Source organism: Oncorhynchus mykiss, chromosome 16 (assembly GCF_013265735.2).
Source record: "Oncorhynchus mykiss isolate Arlee chromosome 16, USDA_OmykA_1.1, whole genome shotgun sequence".
Lineage (NCBI taxonomy): Eukaryota > Metazoa > Chordata > Actinopteri > Salmoniformes > Salmonidae > Oncorhynchus > Oncorhynchus mykiss.
In genome coordinates, this window is record NC_048580.1 from 68,443,698 (window position 1) to 68,464,339 (window position 20,642).

The 20,642-nt window shown below is 46.7% G+C and overlaps 1 protein-coding gene across 2 annotated transcripts in view; it reads right to left on the reverse strand.

Moving 5' to 3' along the window:
- Positions 1-585: 585 nt before the first annotated feature.
- The window catches only part of LOC110491167 (kelch domain-containing protein 8B), a 175,931-nt gene continuing 155,874 nt past the window's right edge, over positions 586-20,642 (reverse strand). Inside the window, exons 4-6 of one of the 2 annotated variants that reach the window (XR_005036607.1) lie at positions 13,180-13,281; positions 1,984-5,717; positions 586-1,899 (exon numbers count right to left, since the gene is read on the reverse strand). Coding sequence is in view for 1 of the 2 variants with exons in the window: in XM_036947644.1 (XP_036803539.1) it covers positions 5,521-5,717; positions 13,180-13,281 (299 nt within the window). In the remaining variant the exon portion in view is untranslated. Of the gene's footprint in view, positions 5,718-13,179; positions 13,282-20,642 lie in introns of both variants that reach the window. The other variant, XM_036947644.1, reaches the window with a different exon arrangement.

A 20,642-nucleotide genomic window follows, 5' to 3' on the forward strand; every position in this document is an offset into this window, starting at 1 on the left:
GGCAGGCTGGGGAGTATCTCCGTCCACGGGAGGAACTGGAGGCAGCAAGAGCAGAGCGGCAGCGTTACGGAGGGACTCGGCTAGCATGGAAGCCTGCAATGCTGCTCCCCCAATTTTTTTGGGGGGGGGGCACACGGGGAGTGAGTCAGGTTGGAGACCTGAGCCTACTCCCCGTGCTTACGGTGGCGAGCAACGTACTGGTCAGGCACCGTGTGATGCGGTGGAATGCACGCGCCTTGGTCCAGTTCTTTCAACGGCCGTGACAAGGATGCTGTTATTGTGGAATGAAACATCTATGAATACATATACAGGCCAGGACAAGCCACAAGATGAGAAGAGATTACCATGTATTTCAATATATGTATCTGGTTTATATTCAAATTGACACAGTGGGGGTTTGTGAATCAAGCTCATCAAACATTGCTTCTCCCTGGGTTCTGGTTGGTGAACCTGAACACTTTGCCTTTCAGCAAACCACAGTTCAGAGTTCAGGGCTAGGGAGAAATCTGCCTACAGAGACAGCTAATTGGCCCTTGACTTTATATAGAAGTCTCCCAATCAAGCTCACGGCCAAGAGACACGACATTAAAGACAACGTTTATTCATTGACATTGTGATGTACAATTATGAAACATTGTAACTAGAAACGGGGACATTAGCCATGTTTATAAGTAGCTCCTGGTAAACAGAGTGCATCAGTAGAAATATAAAATACTTCTCTGTCATATTCCAGTCTTTGTTGTCCCGTGGTACATGGAATTCTACGCTACACACCGTTCTGTTGAATATGATGACACTCAGTGCAGATGACATACTATTTACAATGAAATGGTAAAAAAATGAAATAACTAATTTTGAGAACCAGTGAACCGTGCAAGTCATACCTCAAAGTCAATATATCGTGAAGGCACACCACTTCCATTCTCCCCACAGGAGCAGAAACCTTCTACCGCCCGGTTCATCTATAATGAACGAGGTGACATTTTCTCACATTTCGTTACACCTCTGCTAAGTAGACATTGAAATACACACTGCAGCGCAGACGAGGCCTCTGGTTGCTGCCTGCTCTGCTGTTAATGTGAAAGAGAAAAATACAGAAATAATGCCACACATACTCAATCCAATCAGACAGCACGTCAAAATAGTTTATTAAAGAATTCATGGTCGAGGCACTACCTCACATTTATAGGCACTGAACTACTGTACTAGAGTCACAACTCAGCCTGGGTACTGTACCTGTACCACATTACTGTAACAATGTCTTACTGTACTATAGTCACAACTCAGCCTGGGCACTGTACCTGTACCACATTACTGTAACAATGTCTTACTGTACTAGAGTCACAACTCAGCCTGGGCACTGTACCTGTACCACATTACTGTAACAATGTCTTACTGTACTAGAGTCACAACTCAGCCTGGGCACTGTACCTGTACCACATTACTGTAACAATGTCTTACTGTACTAGAGTCACAACTCAACCTGGGCACTGTACCTGTACCACATTACTGTAACAATGTCTTATTGTACTAGAGTCACAACTCAGCCTGGGCACTGTACCTGTACCACATTACTGTAACAATGTCTTACTGTACTAGAGTCACAACTCAGCCTGGGCACTGTACCTGTACCACATTACTGTAACAATGTCTTACTGGACCAGAGAACATAATCAAAACACAATTACAGGAATCCATCCAGGCATCTCTCTGTCAGACCGGAGCTCTGTCAAAATGCCTGAAGCTCTCCTCTGCACATTGTCCGCTAATAAAGTTGTCTCCTCATCCGGTCTCTAGGGCTGCATTTACACATGCAGCCCAATTCAAATATTTTTGGAACCAATTGTTTTTTTGACAATAACTACTCAGACTCATTGTTTGGGCTGATGATCACCTCACCTCATATTATAGGAATAAAACACTTCCTGCTGATCACCTGACCTCATATTATAGGAATAAAACACTTCCCACTGATCACCTGACCTCATATTATAGGAATAAAACACTTCCTGCTGATCACCTGACCTCATATTATAGGAATAAAACACTTCCTGCTGATCAGCTCACCTCATATTATAGGAATAAAACACTTCCTGCTGATCACCTGACCTCATATTATAGGAATAAAACACTTCCTGCTGATCACCTGACCTCATATTATAGGAATAAAACACTTCCCACTGATCACCTCACCTCATATTATAGGAATAAAACACTTCCTGCTGATCACCTCACCTCATATTATAGGAATAAAACACTTCCCACTGATCACCTCACCTCATATTATAGGAATAAAACACTTCCTGCTGATTGTTAGTTAGAACATGAATGTTGCCACACACCACAGATCAGTGTGGGAGTGGCCTATTCTTCTTGATTCAGATATCTCTTGATTGGTTTAGGATCAGCGACAGACTAAGTATTGGCACAGGTGTTCCTCTACTCACTCATATTCTACAATGTATAGGAATCTCCTTCTCCAAATGTGGATGAGCTGTGACATCATTAGTGTGCGTGTGTTTGTGTACACGTGTATCTTGACCAAAGCAAACTTATCTGGCCTCCTTGCTTCAAACGTAAACCTAATATAAAAATAATTAAAATTGTGACAAGCTTTCTTTCTTTCTTTCTGAACCCCTCTGTGATGTTCAGACATACTGCATAGCCTCCCTTCGTTGAGACAGGAGTTGGGGACGCACAGGTTACAGTCAGAGATCATCAGCTAACACCATCACCCTGGTTACGCACCATGGAAACACATCACAGCACAGCATCATAGAGAGAACAGACCAAGTGTCAACATGACAGGGCAACACCACTACAAACATGACCTTGTACAGCTCAACCCACACAATGCAAATAGACAGCTGTAGAAGCCCAGTGGTGTTAAAACAACAAACTGGAAAAATACAAAATATAGCAAACAGGGATTTTTTTTAGAGAGAATACAAATTATTTAAAATACTAATTTATTTTGGAAGGAAAAGCAACAATACTTCACTGACTGTTACACAGTAATGCTACTTGCGGGTGTGATACAGTGACTGTTGCCTCGACACCAGGTGTTCACAGTGAACCGCACAAAAACAGAGTCTTTGATGGTAAAAAAAAATAAGACACAGTTCTGAAATGATTTATATTCATCAAATGCAAGTAAGTATGGAAATATGTCATGTGTGGATTCAGCATCTTTGATCCCAGGAAGAGAAGGCAGAGAGACATATCGTATATAAAACCTGAGTCTAATAGACTGTTTAGAAGGGATCTCTGCTATAAAGAAAGCAAATGGGAAAAGTAAATGTACTGAATGATCTACAACACTGTTTATGAAGCCAACAGCAGTAGGATTACAGTACAGAACTAGAGTCAACTGCAGTTTACGCTGTTGAGTCATATGTCATGTCAGCGCCAGAGCACATCTGAAAAATGATTCTCTCTCTCTCTGTCTCTCTCTCGCTCTCTCTCTCTCTCTCTCTCTCTCTCGTGCAAGTTCTTTCTAAACAGTACTCAAGAGCTTAGAAACCAGAGTGTTCTGCCGAAGAGACCCTGGTTCCTCCTGCAGACTGTTACCGAATACAGCAGTCTCTCTCCACTGATGAGAATCCAGTTCCGTATGTACATATATTTGCATTCTATCCATCACTCTATTGCTGTTGCCAACCAGCCAGATCCATGTGGTGAGTCTTAGAGCATACAGAAACACAACTTCCCACGTAGCCAGAAATACATCTATCAACTGGCACTAAAGTGTGTTTAGAAAGACACTGCACTCCCCAAGGGAACATCTCAATGACATCATCAACAACGTTTTTCTAGAAATATGTATGTGGTTGTGGGAGTGTAAGTGTGGGGGGGGGGGGGGGGGGGGGGTCTATGTGCTAGAATGAAACCATAAGCTATTTAATAGTCTCTAGAATATGAATATGGTTGAGAGTTTCATTACGCTCTCTGTAGTCCTCCTAAGCAGGGCCAGTATTCCTAACCGGCCTCCTGCAGTCCTCCGAACCTGCTTTCTGCATCCCTCCTAACCGGCCTCCTGCATCCCTCCTAACCGGCCTCCTGCAGCCCTCCTAACCAACCTGTAATTTAGCACATGGAAGAGCTACCCAGCAGGAGACGTTGATAAAGATAATCAGTCATGAATCAGGAGATGCTGTAATCAGACAGCGTCAAAGCCAGCTCATGATCCAATGAATGTGGGGTTCAACAGGGGTGACGCAAGGAAAGAAAATCCTCATAAAATACATACTAAAAATATACAGTATTATGAGGTCAATCTAATGTGACCGTCACCCTCTGTCCACTAATACTATCTCTAAAACCCCTCCCACTGCCCTCCTGGGTGTCCCCTCTATTTCCTGTTAGTTCCTTGAAAGGTCAAAGGTTGAATAAGAATGGTATATGTACAGGAGGACTTCCTGTTAAGAGCTATTGCTTTTCCCCATTAAAAACAACTCTTATATGGTTTCATTCTCTGAAGTTTCATTGCTAAACTCTGATGTAAAATATTATGTCTTTTTTTCTCTCCAAAAACAAGTCTTTAAGCTTCAGGGAAATGTGGCTTTGTGTCAAAGAGCTCTACTCTGAGTCTCTGGTGCCACAGTGCAGGTATTGGCCGACAATTCTAGAGGTGGTATTCAGGAGTCTGTGATTTTAATAACATTAACGTTAACATTAACGTTAACAACAGGGACCAAAACACACACACTCACATACTCCGAAGTTGTATCCTAAACTCTCAACTTTTTTAAGGTGATTAAATGAAATAGTGTAAACAAGCCACGGCAACCGGACACTGCTGTGGTGAAACACATATGCTGTGGTGAAACACATATGCTGTGGTGAAACAGATATGCTGTGGTGAAATAGATATGCTGTGGTGAAACACATATGCTGTGGTGAAACACATATGCTGTGGTGAAACAGATATGCTGTGGTGAAATAGATATGCTGTGGTGAAATAGATATGCTGTGGTGAAATAGATATGCTGTGGTGAAATAGATATGCTGTGGTGAAACACATATGCTGTGGTGAAACACATATGCTGTGGTGAAACAGATATGCTGTGGTGAAATAGATATGCTGTGGTGAAACAGATATGCTGTGGTGAAACACATATGCTGTAGTGAAACAGATATGCTGTGGTGAAACACATATGCTGTGGTGAAACAGATATGCTGTGGTGAAACAGATATGCTGTGGTGAAACACATATGGCCCTAAATTCCTTTAATTTCCAGAAAAGTACCCTGCTTTTATCCTGGAAAATGCTGTCATGTTCAAATGAGTATTGTGTGTGGTGCTTTTGTTGTTGTTGTTATTTGTTCAACAACTCCTTTGTGACAGGTGTCCAGGTCCAATACGAGTCTGTATGAGTGTGTGTGTGTCCCTCACCTGTACACAAATAATGTGTTTGTACTGGTGTGTATGCACAAATAGCGCCACAGTCATTTCCTGTGTATTTTTTTTTGAGTGTGTATAGTAGCTGTGTTAGTGTGTGTCTCTGTGCATGTGTGTGTGTCACACAGTCTCTCTGTGACAGAGGGCCTCCACGGCGTTGCTGGGCCCCTGGGCCACACCCCCGATGAGGAACAGCATGTTGGGGGTCTGCAGGGGGGCACAGCAGCAGCGGGGGCTGGGCATCGGGGCAGCATACTCCCAACGTCGCTTCACAAGGTTGTAGCTCTCCACTGACGACAGGGGTGACGGCTGGTTTCCTGGACACACACATACGCACACAATTTAATACATTGTTTCCCCCGTAAGGTTAGGACACAACAATTTTTCCCTGAAAAAAAAGAGCTACAGGGCATTCGGAAAGTATTCAGACCCCTTGACTTTTAACACATTTTGTTACGTACAGCCTTATTCTAAAATGTATTTAATTATTATTTTTCCTCCTCAATCTACCGACAATACCCCGTAATGACAAAGCAAACAGGTTTATAGACATTTTTGTAAATATATTTAAAAAAATACCATGGAAATATCACATTTACATAGGTATTCAGACCCTTTACTCAGAACTTTGTTGAAGCACTTTGGCAGCGATTGCAGCCTCGAGTCTTCTTGAATATGACGCTACAAGCTTGGCACACCTGTATTTGGGGAGCTTTCCCATTCTTCTTGATAGATCCTCTCAAGCTCTGTCAGGTTGTATGGAGAGTGTCGCTGCACAGCTATTTTCAGGCCTCTCCAGAGATGTTCGATCGGGTTCAAGTCCGGGCTCTGGCTGGGCAACTCCTGCCCAGGAGACTTGTCCCGAAGCCACTCCTGCGTTGTCTTGGCTGTGTGCTTAGGGTCGGTGTCCTGTCCTGTTGGAAGGTGAACCTTCGCTCCAGTCTGAGGTCCTGAGTGCTCTGGAGCAGGTTTTCATCAAGGGTCTCTGTGCTTTTCTCCAGACGTGACGTTTGGCGTTCAGGCCAAAGAGTTCAATTTTGTTTTCATCAGACCAGAGAATCTTGTTTCTCATGGTCTGAGAGTCCTTTAGGTGCCTTTTGGCAAACTCCAAGCGGGTTGTCAATTGCCTTTTACTGAGGAGTGGCTTTCGTCTGATTGGTGGAATGCTGCAGAGTTGGTTGTCCTTCTGGAAGGTTCTCCCATCTCCACAGAGGAACTTTTGAGCTCAGTCAGAGTGACCATTGGGTTCTTGGTCACCTACCTGACCAAGGCCCTTCTCCCCCGATTTGTCCGAATGCACCTGAGGATGCACCTGAGCTCAATTTCGAGTCTCATAGCAAAGGGTCTGAATACTTATGTAAATAAGTACATTTTTGTTTTGAATTTTTAATTAAGTTGCAAAGATTTCTTAAAACCTGTTTTCACTTTGTCATTATGAGGTATTGTGATGTCATTATGGGGTATTGTGATGTCATTATGGGGTATTGTGATGTCATTATGGGGTATTGTGATGTCATTATGGGGTATTGTGTGTAGATTGATGAGGAACATGTTTTATTTCATCCAGTTTAGAATAAGGCTGTAACGTAACAAAATGTGGAAAAAGTCAAGAGGTCTGAATAGTTTCCCAAATGCACTGTAATCTCTCCTTAACATGAAAATGTGACATAGATGACTTTACAGTTGAGCTAACATTGAAGAGAGAGGGGTAGAACACAGGTGTGTTAGTCACAGCCGGGCGTGAGAGAGGGGCAGAAAAGGGCAGGTGTGTAGGGAGCCCCTAACAGCCACATCATTACTGTGACTGGGTCTCACAGCTTCTCCATCACTCTGACTGGTCTGTTAGTCAGTCACACATGATTAAACTAACACAATTACACTACCTTTGGCAGTGTGGAAACACAGTCAATCACTTTCAGTCTGTCACACATGAGCACACACACACACAAAAAACACTTCCGGAATTACACACTAAAACTGAAAACATATACTGTAACGATAGGCATGTAAGTGGTATTGTAAACAAAGGTTAGGTTATATACACAATGATAAGACAGGCATTTGTCTAAGACTAGGGATCCAGGGGAAAGCTGTCTTAAGCAGGGGAGCTGTCAGTCTGTCTGTCTGTTTGGGGTAGTCATGTGATCTACCTGTCAGTCGCAGAGCAACAGGTGGAATAATGCAGTATGTTGCATCCATACAGATGGCTGGGGGAGTACTGTTTACTGTACTCAGTAAGAAACACCTAGAAATAGACTGGGTAAAAGATAATTTAAACTTGAACTTAACTAAAAAACAAAGCTCTAAAAATCACACATTCTGTACTCCCCCTCTACCACACACATTGATTTATCTCAAATCCAAGGGCGGACTAGCCATCTGGCATTTCAGGCAAATGCCAGATGGTCTGGTCCATTTTTAGCCCAGTAGGTCTGACTAACTTGGGTTTCTTGCGCAAAACGTATCATTATCTGGATAATAATGGGGGCCTCAAGAAAAAAAAATGGGCCGGTGTGTTAGAAATACCAGGGCCGATATCTGGTCCCAGTCCGCCCCTCTTCATATCTTTCAGAGGGTCAGTCAAAGTCAGTTTTCTCTCCTTTAGCCTCAGGATCCCTGTCATTAGACATTACCAGCCGCTGCTAAGTTGTTCTGGTTTCCATGGAGACCCTCACTGAGCTGCAGATGATATGGACGGGGGGTTGCTATTGTTCTCATAATTTCTGGAGAGAAGAAAGTGGAGGATCTGAGTCTGCTCAGACCCGCTCCTTTTTAATGTTCACAGGAACATGCTCCAGCGTGGTGCCGTGCACCAAAAAAACGCTCCTTCGCATGGCGCGCAAAGCTTCCCGTCGGGTCTTTGATTTCTAGCCCAGCTAAACAATGCTTAGTCACCTGCTTATCAACCCACAACCCAGCTCCCTCTCCTACACCTACATACCCACAACCCAGCTACCTCTCCTACACCTACCTACCCACAACCCAGCTCCCTCTCCTACACCTACCTACCCACAACCCATCTCCCTCTCCTACACCTACCTACCCACAACCCAGCTCCCTCTCCTACACCTACCTACCCACAACCCAGCTCCCTCTCCTACATCTACCTACCCACAACCCAGCTCCCTCTCCTACACCTACCTACCCACAACCCAGCTCCATCTCCTACACCTACCTACCCACAACCCAGCTCCCTCTCCTACACCTACCTACCCACAACCCATCTCCCTCTCCTACACCTACCTACCCACAACCCAGCTCCCTCTCCTACACCTACCTACCCACAACCCAGCTCCCTCTCCTACACCTACCTACCCACAACCCATCTCCCTCTCCTACACCTACCTACCCACAACCCATCTCCCTCTCCTACACCTACCTACCCACAACCCAGCTCCCTCTCCTACACCTACCTACCTACCCACAACCCAGCTCCATCTCCTACACCTACCTACCCACAACCCAGCTCCCTCTCCTACACCTACCTACCCACAACCCATCTCCCTCTCCTACACCTACCTACCCACAACCCAGCTCCCTCTCCTACACCTACCTACCCACAACCCAGCTCCCTCTCCTACACCTACCTACCCACAACCCATCTCCCTCTCCTACACCTACCTACCCACAACCCATCTCCCTCTCCTACACCTACCTACCCACAACCCAGCTCCCTCTCCTACACCTACCTACCTACCCACAACCCAGCTCCCTCTCCTACATCTACCTACCCACAACCCATCTCCCTCTCCTACACCTACCTACCCACAACCCATCTCCCTCTCCTACACCTACCTACCTACCCACAACCCAGCTGCCTCTCCTACATCTATCTACCCACAACCCAGCTCCCTCTCCTACACCTACCTACCCACAACCCAGCTCCCTCTCCTACACCTACCTACCCACAACCCATCTCCCTCTCCTACACCTACCTACCCACAACCCACAACCCCTACCTACCCACAACCCATTTCCCTCTCCTACACCTACCTACCCACAACCCAGCTCCCTCTCCTACACCTACCTACCCACAACCCAGCTGCCTCTCCTACACCTACCTACCCACAACCCAGCTCCCTCTCCTACACCTACCTACCCACAACCCATCTCCCTCTCCTACACCTACTTACCTACCCACAACCCAGCTCCCTCTCCTACATCTACCTACCCACAACCTACAACCCCTACCTACCCAAACCCATCTCCATCTCCTACACCTACCTACCCAAACCCATCTTCCTCTCCTACACCTACCTACCCACAACCCAGCTCCCTCTCCTACACCTACCTACCCACAACCCATTTCCCTCTCCTACATCTACCTACCCACAACCCATCTCCCTCTCTTACATCGACCTACCCACAACCCAGCTCCCTCTCCTACATCTACCTACCCACAACCCAGCTGCCTCTCCTACACCTACCTACCCACAACCCAGCTCCCTCTCCTACACCTACCTACCCACAACCCATCTCCCTCTCCTACACCTACCTACCTACCCACAACCCAGCTCCCTCTCCTACATCTACCTACCCACAACCCACAACCCCTACCTACCCAAACCCATCTCCCTCTCTTACACCTACCTACCCACAACCCATCTCCTTCTCCTACATCTACCTACCCACAACCCAGCTCCCTCTCCTACACCTACCTACCCACAACCCATCTCCCTCTCCTACACCTACCTACCCACAACCCATCTCCCTCTCCTACATCTACCTACCCAAAACCAAGCTCCCTCTCCTACACCTACCTTCCCAAACCCTTCTCCCTCTCCTACACCTACCTACCCACAACCCATCTCCATCTCCTACACCTACCTACCCACAACCCATCTCCCTCTCCTACATCTACCTACCTACAACCCAACTCCCTCTCCTTCATATACCTACCCACAACCCAGCTCCCTCTCCTACACCTACCTACCCACAACCCATCTCCCTCTCCTACACCTACCTACCTACAACCCACAACCCATCTCCCTCTCCTACACCTACCTACCCACAACCCAGCTCCCTCTCCTACACCTACCTACCCACAACCCAGCTCCCTCTCCTACACCTACCTACCCACAACCCATCTCCCTCTCCTACACCTACATACCCACAACCCAGCTCCCTCTCCTACATCTACCTACCCAAACCCATCTCCCTCTCCTACACCTACATACCCACAACCCAGCTCCCTCTCCTACACCTACCTACCCACAACCCATCTCCCTCTCCTACACCTACCTACCCACAACCCAGCTCCCTCTCCTACACCTACCTACCCACAACCCAGCTCCCTCTCCTACACCTACCTACCCACAACCCATCTCCCTCTCCTACACCTACCTACCCACAACCCAGCTCCATCTCCTACACCTACCTACCCACAACCCAGCTCCCTCTCCTACACCTACCTACCCACAACCCATCTCCCTCTCCTACATCTACCTACCCACAACCCATCTCCCTCTCCTACACCTACCTACCCACAACCCAGCTCCCTCTCCTACACCTACCTACCCACAACCCATCTCTCTCTCCTACACCTACCTACCCACAACCCATCTCCCTCTCCTACACCTACCTACCCACAACCCATCTCCCTCTCCTACATCTACCTACCCACAACCCATCTCCCTCTCCTACATATACCTACTGTATGTCTCCCTTTTTCTGCCAGTGGGTTGTTTTTATTGAATTGGATTTGACCACATGTTTTTTATGGGGCAAATGGACAAAGAGAATTTGATTTGCCTCAACAACCTAGTAGGTATTTTAGCTGGTGCCCTAGCCACTCCTCCCATTTACCTCAATTTAGATTACTTTTTAGGATTTGTGGGGAGCCTTTGGAGATTTGGGAGAGACTTGGGAGACTTAGTGTGTGTGTGTATGTGTGTGTGTGCGTGTGCATGTGTGTGTGCGTGTGCACGTGTGTGTGTGTGTGTTTGCGTGCGTGCGTGAGTGACATTGTAATGTAGTCTGTTCTGTACACATAATTGCACAGACTACCACTCTATACACTGCCATCTCTACACACTGCCATCTCTACACACGGCCATCTCTACACACTACCATCTATACACACTGCCATCTCTACACACTGCCATCTCTACACACTGCCATCTCTACACACTACCATCTCTACACACTGCCATCTCTACACACTGCCATCTCTACACACTGCCATCTCTACACACTGCCATCTCTACACACTGCCATCTCTACACACTACCATCTCTACACACTACCATCTCTACACACTACCATCTATACACACTGCCATCTCTACACACTGCCATCTCTACACACTGCCATCTCTACACACTGCCATCTCTACACACTGCCATCTCTACACACTGCCATCTCTACACACTGCCATCTATACACACTACCATCTATACACACTACCATCTATACACACTACCATCTATACACACTGCCATCTCTACACACTGCCATCTCTACACACTGCCATCTCTACACACTGCCATCTCTACACACTGCCATCTCTACACACTGCCATCTCTACACACTGCCATCTCTACACACTGCCATCTATACACACTGCCATCTCTACACACTGCCATCTCTACCGAGTTCATTCAAATCAGTTTTTAATCACATTATCCATACATATATCAATTTGTCTTGTATCAGTGAGAAGGGGAGAGGGTGACAGTGACCGCCGGACATTGAGAGGGAACAGAAAGAGAACAATGTGAGAAAAGAGATAGTGAGAGGGAAAGGGCAAAGATAGTCAGAAATGTTTGGGAGACACAGCAAGAGACACTACAGTGATAGAGTGTAGGAGGACGAGGACGAGGCTAGCTTCTGAATGGCATGACAATCTAATGTCACCCTGAAAAACATCCCTTTGGCTTTCAACCACCCGACACTATGAATAATAAATAGGTGCCTTATTCAGCCTCAAAAGACAGGGACAATCCTCCCAGCTGGCTGTTAAATGGAGGGCAGATCCCTCATTTACCAGCCCTTTGACAAAATTAAGAGGGAGGGAAATATAACATCTGTGAATCAGAATCCTAAAATATCCCTCTAGGATTAAAAGGCCCATGTTAAGACTGACCCTCCCTCCCTCCCTGCCTGACTCCCTCCATCCCTGCCTCCCTGCATCCCTTCTTCCCTGCCCCCCTCCCTCCCTGCCTCCATCCCTCCCTCCCTGCCTCCCTCCCTCCCTGCCTCCCTCCCTTCCTGCCTCCCTGCATCCCTCCCTCCCTCCCTCCCTGCCTCCCTGCATCCCTGCCTCCCTGCCTCCCTCCCTCCCTCCCTCCCTGCCTGCCTGCCTGCCTGCCTGCCTGCCTGCCTGCCTCCCTCCCTCCCTCCCTCCCTCCCTCCCTCCCTCCCTCACTCCCTCCCTCCCTGCCTCCCTGCATCCCTCCCTCCCTCCCTCCCTCCCTGCCTCCCTCCCTGCCTCCATCCCTCCCTCCCTCCCTCCCTCCCTACCTCACAGAGACAGAGGGAGCAGTTCTTATGACAGATTCTAAGCTTGATTCACTGTCTCTTTAAGCTGTGACATGGAGACCCAAATGAACCAATCAAATAACTAAATGACACAAAAAGTGTATGACGACAGAGAGAACAGAATGCATTCCCACACTGTCTCAACACTGCTTTATATCCTACTGAGCCGGGCTGTAAATGTAAACTGCTTACAATCACGCAGTCAAGGAAACATTTACCCTCAGATTAAATTCTAATGATGACGTTTCATGGTGTGACTGCCACACCGGGTTAAATTGATTGGTGTTTTGTTTTGCTCACCTAGTCCCCCCGCAACGATGACCCTTCCTCCCAGACATCCGGCTGAGAAATCCGCTCTCTTATCCCTCATCCTGGATGCTCGGGTTGGTTTGATCCAGATACCTGAGGCACAGGGGTCAGGGGGTAAAGGTCAGGGAGCACACTGCTTGTCTTACATACTGTAAGACAAACATTACAATCCCTGTTCTAAGCATTATTAATTGCATCAAATACAAGACTACATACTACAAACTGTAGGCCTATTTGCTGCATGGAGAAAACAGCAGCTTAGAGTTGTAGGTCTGACACTCTTCAGATTCCCTCTCTCGCTAACCCTCCCTCTCTCCCTCTCCCTCTTCTTTCCTCCAAGCCATTTCTCATGCTTTACACCCTTTCTCTCTCTCTCTCTCTCTCTCTCTCTCTCTCTCTCTCTCTCCCTCTCTCCCTCTCTCCCTCCCTCTCTCTCTCTCCCTCCCTCTCTCTCTCCCTCAGGTAAATAGATGGAGACTGACCATGCAGTATATAAGTAGGCTGCCTGTGCTCAGCTTCACAGAGCTCTATGACTCACAAAGCACAATGAGGCCGTCCCAGGTGCACTCTTCTCTGGCTGCTTTGTCTGTGTGGCGAGATGTCTGCCCTACGGCGCATTTTCAACATTTGAGACAGACATCCCCACATAATCCTCCCTTTCTCTCCTCCTGCACTGCAAAGTGTGTCTACTAAAAACCTGACTTCAAGTGCCTCTTTTCCTATCCATGGAAACAGGGACAGAAAAAGAAGGACCTGGTTGAAATCACCTTAATAAATAATATGAGAGTCTCCCCTACTCACCCCCTTCCCCTTCCCTCCTCATTACTCACTGTAACCCTCTGGCATTGTGCCTGTCCTCTGTTAAGCTCTCACCCCATACTGATCCTCTGTTAAACTCAAAAGATCAGAAATAATCTCAAGATGTGAACAGGTGTCAAAATGAGCTGCTCACTGGAGGTCAGGCTTGGGGTCAATTTCATTTGAATTCCAATTCCACATTTCCATAAGAAAATTGGAATTTCAGTGTACTTCCTGAATTGTCTGGAATTGAAATGGAATTGATAGCAACCTTGCTGGGGATCTATCTGACGCTGTACTGAAAAGTCATGTTACTGATCAGGGAGTGCAGCATCTTCCAAGGTCTGTCCAGTCCAGTCCCGTCTAGTCAGAGAGAAGACAACACTGTTCGGGTAGAGGAGAGTCCATTTACCTCATCCGCTGGTTTGGAGTCACAGCGGCAAAGACTCGGGCGTCAGGCAACTCCTGAACATTCCCTAATAGGACAGGGGCTCACGGATGGAGCCGGGAGCAAAAACCAACACCTCTGTATGTGACAAATCAACACCTCTGTAATAACTAAATCAACACCTCTGTATGTGAGAGATCAACACCTCTGTATGTGAGTGATCAACACCTCTGTATGTGAGAGATCAACACCTCTGTATGTGAGAGATCAAAACCTCTGTATGTGACAAATCAACACCACTGTATGTGAGAGATCAACACCTCTGTACGTGAGAGATCAACACCTCTGTATGTGAGAGATCGACACCTCTGTATGTGACAAACCAACACCTCTGTATGTGAGAGATCAACACCACTGTATGTGAGAGATCAACACCTCTGTACGTGAGAGATCAACACCTCTGTATGTGAGAGATCGACACCTCTGTATGTGACAAACCAACACCTCTGTATGTGAGAGATCAACACCTCTGTATGTGAGAGATCAACACCTCTGTATGTGAGAGATCAACACCTCTGTATGTGAGAGATCAACACCTCTGTATGTGAGAGATCAACACCACTGTATGTGAGAGATCAACACCTCTGTATGTGAGAGATCAACACCTCTGTATGTGAGAGATCAACACCACTGTATGTGAGAGATCAACACCTCTGTATGTGAGAGATCAAAAAACCAGGGGTAAAAATAAGCCGATACGGTCCGGTTCGGCGTCCCGGCAAAATAAATAGTGTGGGTATGCTGTACCAGTTAAACATGACATCACAATAATTAAAACTAAATGTCAAGAAAATGATGCAATGTGGTTGACGAGAACCACTGACATTTTCCGAAGACACAGATGAGTGGCAGACACCGAGATGCGAGCGGGCAGCAGTGGACTAATGACAATGGCCAAATGTCATTCCACTTTGTGGTGTTTTGTGTAACAGAGGCCTATTGCCATTCACCACTGTTAGAAGGCTGGAAATACAGTGCCTTCAACCCCGTTGTTATGGCAAGCCTACATACGTTATGGCAAGCCTACATATGTTATGGCAAGCCTACATACGTTATGGCAAGCCTACATATGTTATGGCAAGCCTACATACGTTATGGCAAGCCTACATATGTTATGGCAAGCCTAAATATGTTATGGCAAGCCTACATACGTTATGGCAAGCCTAAATATGTTATGGCAAGCCTACATACGTTATGGCAAGCCTACATATGTTATGGCAAGCCTACATATGTTATGGCAAGCCTACATACGTTATGGCAAGCCTACATATGTTATGGCAAGCCTACATACGTTATGGCAAGCCTACATACGTTCAGGAGTAAAAATGGCTTTAACAGGTCACATAATAAATGACATGGACTCACTGCAAAACTAGTGTTTAACATGATTGTTGAATGACTTCCTCATCTCTATACCCCAAACAGACAATTATCTGTTAGGTCCCTCAGTCACACAGTGAATTTCAAACACAGATTCAACCAAAGATCTGGGAGGTTTTCCAATGCCTTGCAAAGAAGGGCACCTATTGGTAGATGAGTAGAAATAAAAAATAAATAAAAAAAGCAGACATTGAATATTCCTTTGAGCATGGTGAAGTTATTAATTACACTTTGGATGGTGTATCAATACACCCAGTTAAATCAATGACCTTTTTAAAAGGTCTTACTCACATCGGCTACAGAGATCATGATCACACATTCGTCCGGAAACAGCTGGTGCTCTCATGTATGCTTCAGTGTTGCTTGCCTCGAAGCAAGCATAAAAGGCATTTATTAACCCATCTGGCAGGCTCGTGTCACTGGGCAGCTCACGGCTGGTTTTCCTTTTGCAGTCCGCAATAGTTTGCAAGCCCTGCCACATCCGATGAGCGTCAGAGCAGGCGTAGTAGGATTCAATTTTAGTCCTGTTTTGACACTTTGCCTGAGAGCATAGCAGGATTTCTTATAAGCGTCCGGATTAGTGTCCAGCTGTTTGAAAGCGGAAGTTCTAGCCTTTAGCTCGGTGCGGATGTTGCCTGTAATCCATGGGTTCTGGTTGGGGTATGTACGTACGGTCACTGTGGGGACGGCGTCATCAATGCACTTATTGATGAAGCCGGTGACTGAGGTGGAAAACTCCTCAATGCCATTGAATGAATCTGAGAACACATTCCAGTCTGTGCTAGCAAAACAGTCCTGTAGCTTAGCATCTGCGTCATTTGATCACTTCCGCATTGAGCGAGTCACTGGTACTTCCTGCTTTAGATTTTCCTTGAAAGGAGGAATCAGGAGGATAGAGATATGGTGAGATTTGCCAAATGGAGTAAAGGTGGTGTAGAGGCGTTTATCTCTGTGTCACGACTTCTGCCGAAGTCGTTGCCTCTCCTTGTTCGGGCGGTGCTCGGTGGTTGACGTCACCGGTCTTCTAGCCATCATTGATCCATTTTTCATTTTCCATTGGTTTTGTCTTTTCTTCCCACACACCTGTTTTCAATCCCATTCATTACCTGTTGTGCATTACACTCCATTTTGACTCTCCTGCGCCTGACTTCCCTGCCACCTATACACACGACGCTGACACTCTGGTTGCACATGTGACATGCTGGTAGAAATGAAGGAAAACAGGTTTTTCAGTTTAGCTGCATTAAAGTTCCCGATCACGCCACTTCTGGATGAGCATCTTCTTTGTTTGCTTCTACAGGTTGAGTCGTTGGGTCTTAGTGCACCGGTTTGTGGTGGTAAATGGAAATCTACGGAAAAATACAGATGGAAACTCTCTTGGTAGATAGTGTGGTCTACAGCTTATCATGAGGTACAAAACCTCGAGACGTCCTTAATATTAGAGATTGCGCACCAGCTATTATTGACAAATAGACACAGACCACCACCCCTCATCTTAACAGAGAGACAGCTGTTCTGTCTTGCCCACTGTATATTATTCATGTTGTCGTTCAGCCACAACTCGATGAAACATAAGATCTTACATTTTTTTTTTATGTCCCGTTGGTAGGACAGTCTTGAACGGGCTCATCCAGTTTATTCTCCAGTGATTGCATGTTGGCCAATAGCATGGATGGTGGAGGCGGGTTACCCACTCGCCGACTAATTCTCACAAGGCACCCGGATCTGCGCCCCCTGTATCTCTGTCTCCTCTTCATGTGAATGACGGGGATTTGGGACTGGTCCGGGAGCAGCAGTATATCCTTCGCGTCAGACTCATTAAAGAAACAATCTTTGTCCAGTTCGAGGTGAGTAATCACTGTTCTGATATCCAGAAGCACTTTTCAGTCATGAGGAGACAGTAGCAGAAACATTATGTACAAAATAAGTAACAAACAATGCCAAAAATAGCACAATTGGTTAGGAGCCTGTAAAACGGCAGCCATGGTTGTTTCAGGGAGATACTGAGGTACGGGAGTAAGGAGGGTTAAGGGACGAGGTTAGAAAACAAGAGACAGAGAACAGGACACGTTGAGAAGAGGGGAATGGAGAAGGATGGATAGTGAGAGAGGGAGAGATTGAGGTGTGAACCACACGTTCGCTCGCTCGCACGCACCCACCAACCCAAAAGGCTGTACAAGGTTATTGAAGAGGACACACAGAGCAATTTCTGCCCCAGAGGGGGGGGAGAAGCGGCGAGGCTCACTAACAAATAAGCTTATTGGAACAGATAGGCTTTTCAAACACAAGGCAAATGGAGGAGAGATATAAATGTAAAAATAGAGATGGAAATAAAGTTAAGCAGTTTAACAGAAATGCTCAATTTTACCTTTCCATTCTTCCCCTGTCTCTGTATATTGGCTGACAGTGCCATGGTCGTTTATTCTAGAACACAGTGTTTTTGTGCTCAGGGCTCTCTTAAAAGAGGCTTATATCTCTGCGTACAGCTCTGATCTATAGCATGATAGCTGCAGCACAGAGGCTGGCCAAGGACAGACAGACTGGAACTATCTTCCAGCGGACTGTCTTCTGTTTAGAAGTTAGTCACACAGTGATGGTTTGAGGTTCTTATTCAATCAGTCACAGGCAGCTTGTTGATTTGCCAAGCTTTAGCCCTGTCACTATTGCTTTGTTTCTGGCTTGTTTTTGCCTTCATATATAGAGGTACGTTTGGATATATATATATATATGAGGTACGTTTGGATATATATATATATATATATATATATATATATATATATATATATATATATACAGTGGGGTAAAAAAGTATTTAGTCAGCCACCAATTGTTCTCCAACTTAAAAAGATGAGAGAGGCCTGTAATTTTCATCATAGGTACACTTCCACTATGACAGACAAAATGAGGGAAAAATATCCAGAAAATCACATTGTAGGATTTTTAATGCATTTATTTGCAAATTATGGTGGAAAATAAGTATTTGGTCAACTACAAACAATCAAGATTTCTGGCTCTCACAGACCTGTAACTTCTTCTTTAAGAGGCACCTCTGTCCTCCACTCCACACCAGAGACACAGTGTACAGAGACACGGTGTACAGAGACACGGTGTACAGAGACACGGTGTACAGAGACACGGTGCACAGAGACACGGTGTACAGAGACACGGTGCACAGAGACACGGTGTACAGAGACACGGGGTACAGAGACACGGTGCACAGAGACACGGTGTACAGAGACACGGTGTACAGAGACACAGTGTACAGAGACACAGTGTACAGAGACACGGTGTACAGAGACACGGTGCACAAAGACACGGTGTACAGAGACACGGTGTACAGAGACACAGTGTACAGAGACACGGTGTACAGAGACACGGTGTACAGAGACACGGTGCACAGAGACACGGTGTACAGAGACACGGTGCACAGAGACACGGTGTACAGAGACACGGGGTACAGAGACACGGTGCACAGAGACACGGTGTACAGAGACACGGTGCACAGAGACACGGTGTACAGAGACACGGGGTACAGAGACACGGTGCACAGAGACACGGTGTACAGAGACACGGTGTACAGAGACACGGTGTACAGAGACACAGTGTACAGAGACACGGTGTACAGAGACACGGTGTACAGAGACACGGTGCACAGAGACACGGTGTACAGAGACACGGTGCACAGAGACACGGTGTACAGAGACACGGGGTACAGAGACACGGTGCACAGAGACACGGTGTACAGAGACACGGTGTACAGAGACACGGGGTACAGAGACACGGTGTACAGAGAAACGGTGTACAGAGACACGGTGCACTGAGACACGGTGCACAGAGACACAGTGCACAGAGACACGGTGCACAGAGACACGGTGCACTGAGACACGGTGCACAGAGACACAGTGCACAGAGACACGGTGCACAGAGACACAGTGCACAGAGACACGGTGCACAGAGACACGGTGTACAGAGACACGGTGTACAGAGACACGGGGTACAGAGACATGCGGACTGACGGACACAGAGACATGCACAGAGACACGGTGTACAGAGACACGCACAGAGACACGGTGTACAGAGACACGCACAGAGACACGGTGTACAGAGACACAGAGACACAAAGACACACAGAGACACGCAGAGACACACAGAGACACACAGACACACAAAGACACACAGAGACACACAGAGACACACGCACGGACGGACGCACGGACGGATGGACCCACACAGAGACACACAGACACACAAAGACACACAGAGACACACAGACACACAAAGACACACAGAGACACACAGAGACACAGACAGTGACACACGCACAGACGGACGCACGGACGGATGGACGCACACAGACACACAGAGACACACAGAGACACACAGAGACACAGAGACACACAGAGACACATGCACAGACGGACGGACGCACACAGACACACAAAGACACACAGAGACACACACAGAGACACACACACACACACACACAGAGAGACACACACAGACATGCTTCAATAGGGACCACGCCTTTTCCACTGGCTGCAGGTCCAACAGCAGAGAGACTGACAGGCTGTATAATCTTTACGATACACACTGTCAGCCAGGCTCCAAGTGTAATACTCAACAGTACCAACACACTCTCTCACGCAAGGATGTACGTGCACACACACTCTCCCACGCAGGCACACACACACTTTGTGTTGACTGACAGGGGGCCAGGCAGAGAACAGTGCCCCAGCTGGAGTAGAGAAGCTGTGCGTTTATTTAAAGCCCAGAATCAATCCTACCTCTCTTTCACACACTGCCTCTTCTGACTCCAATCACTTCGCTC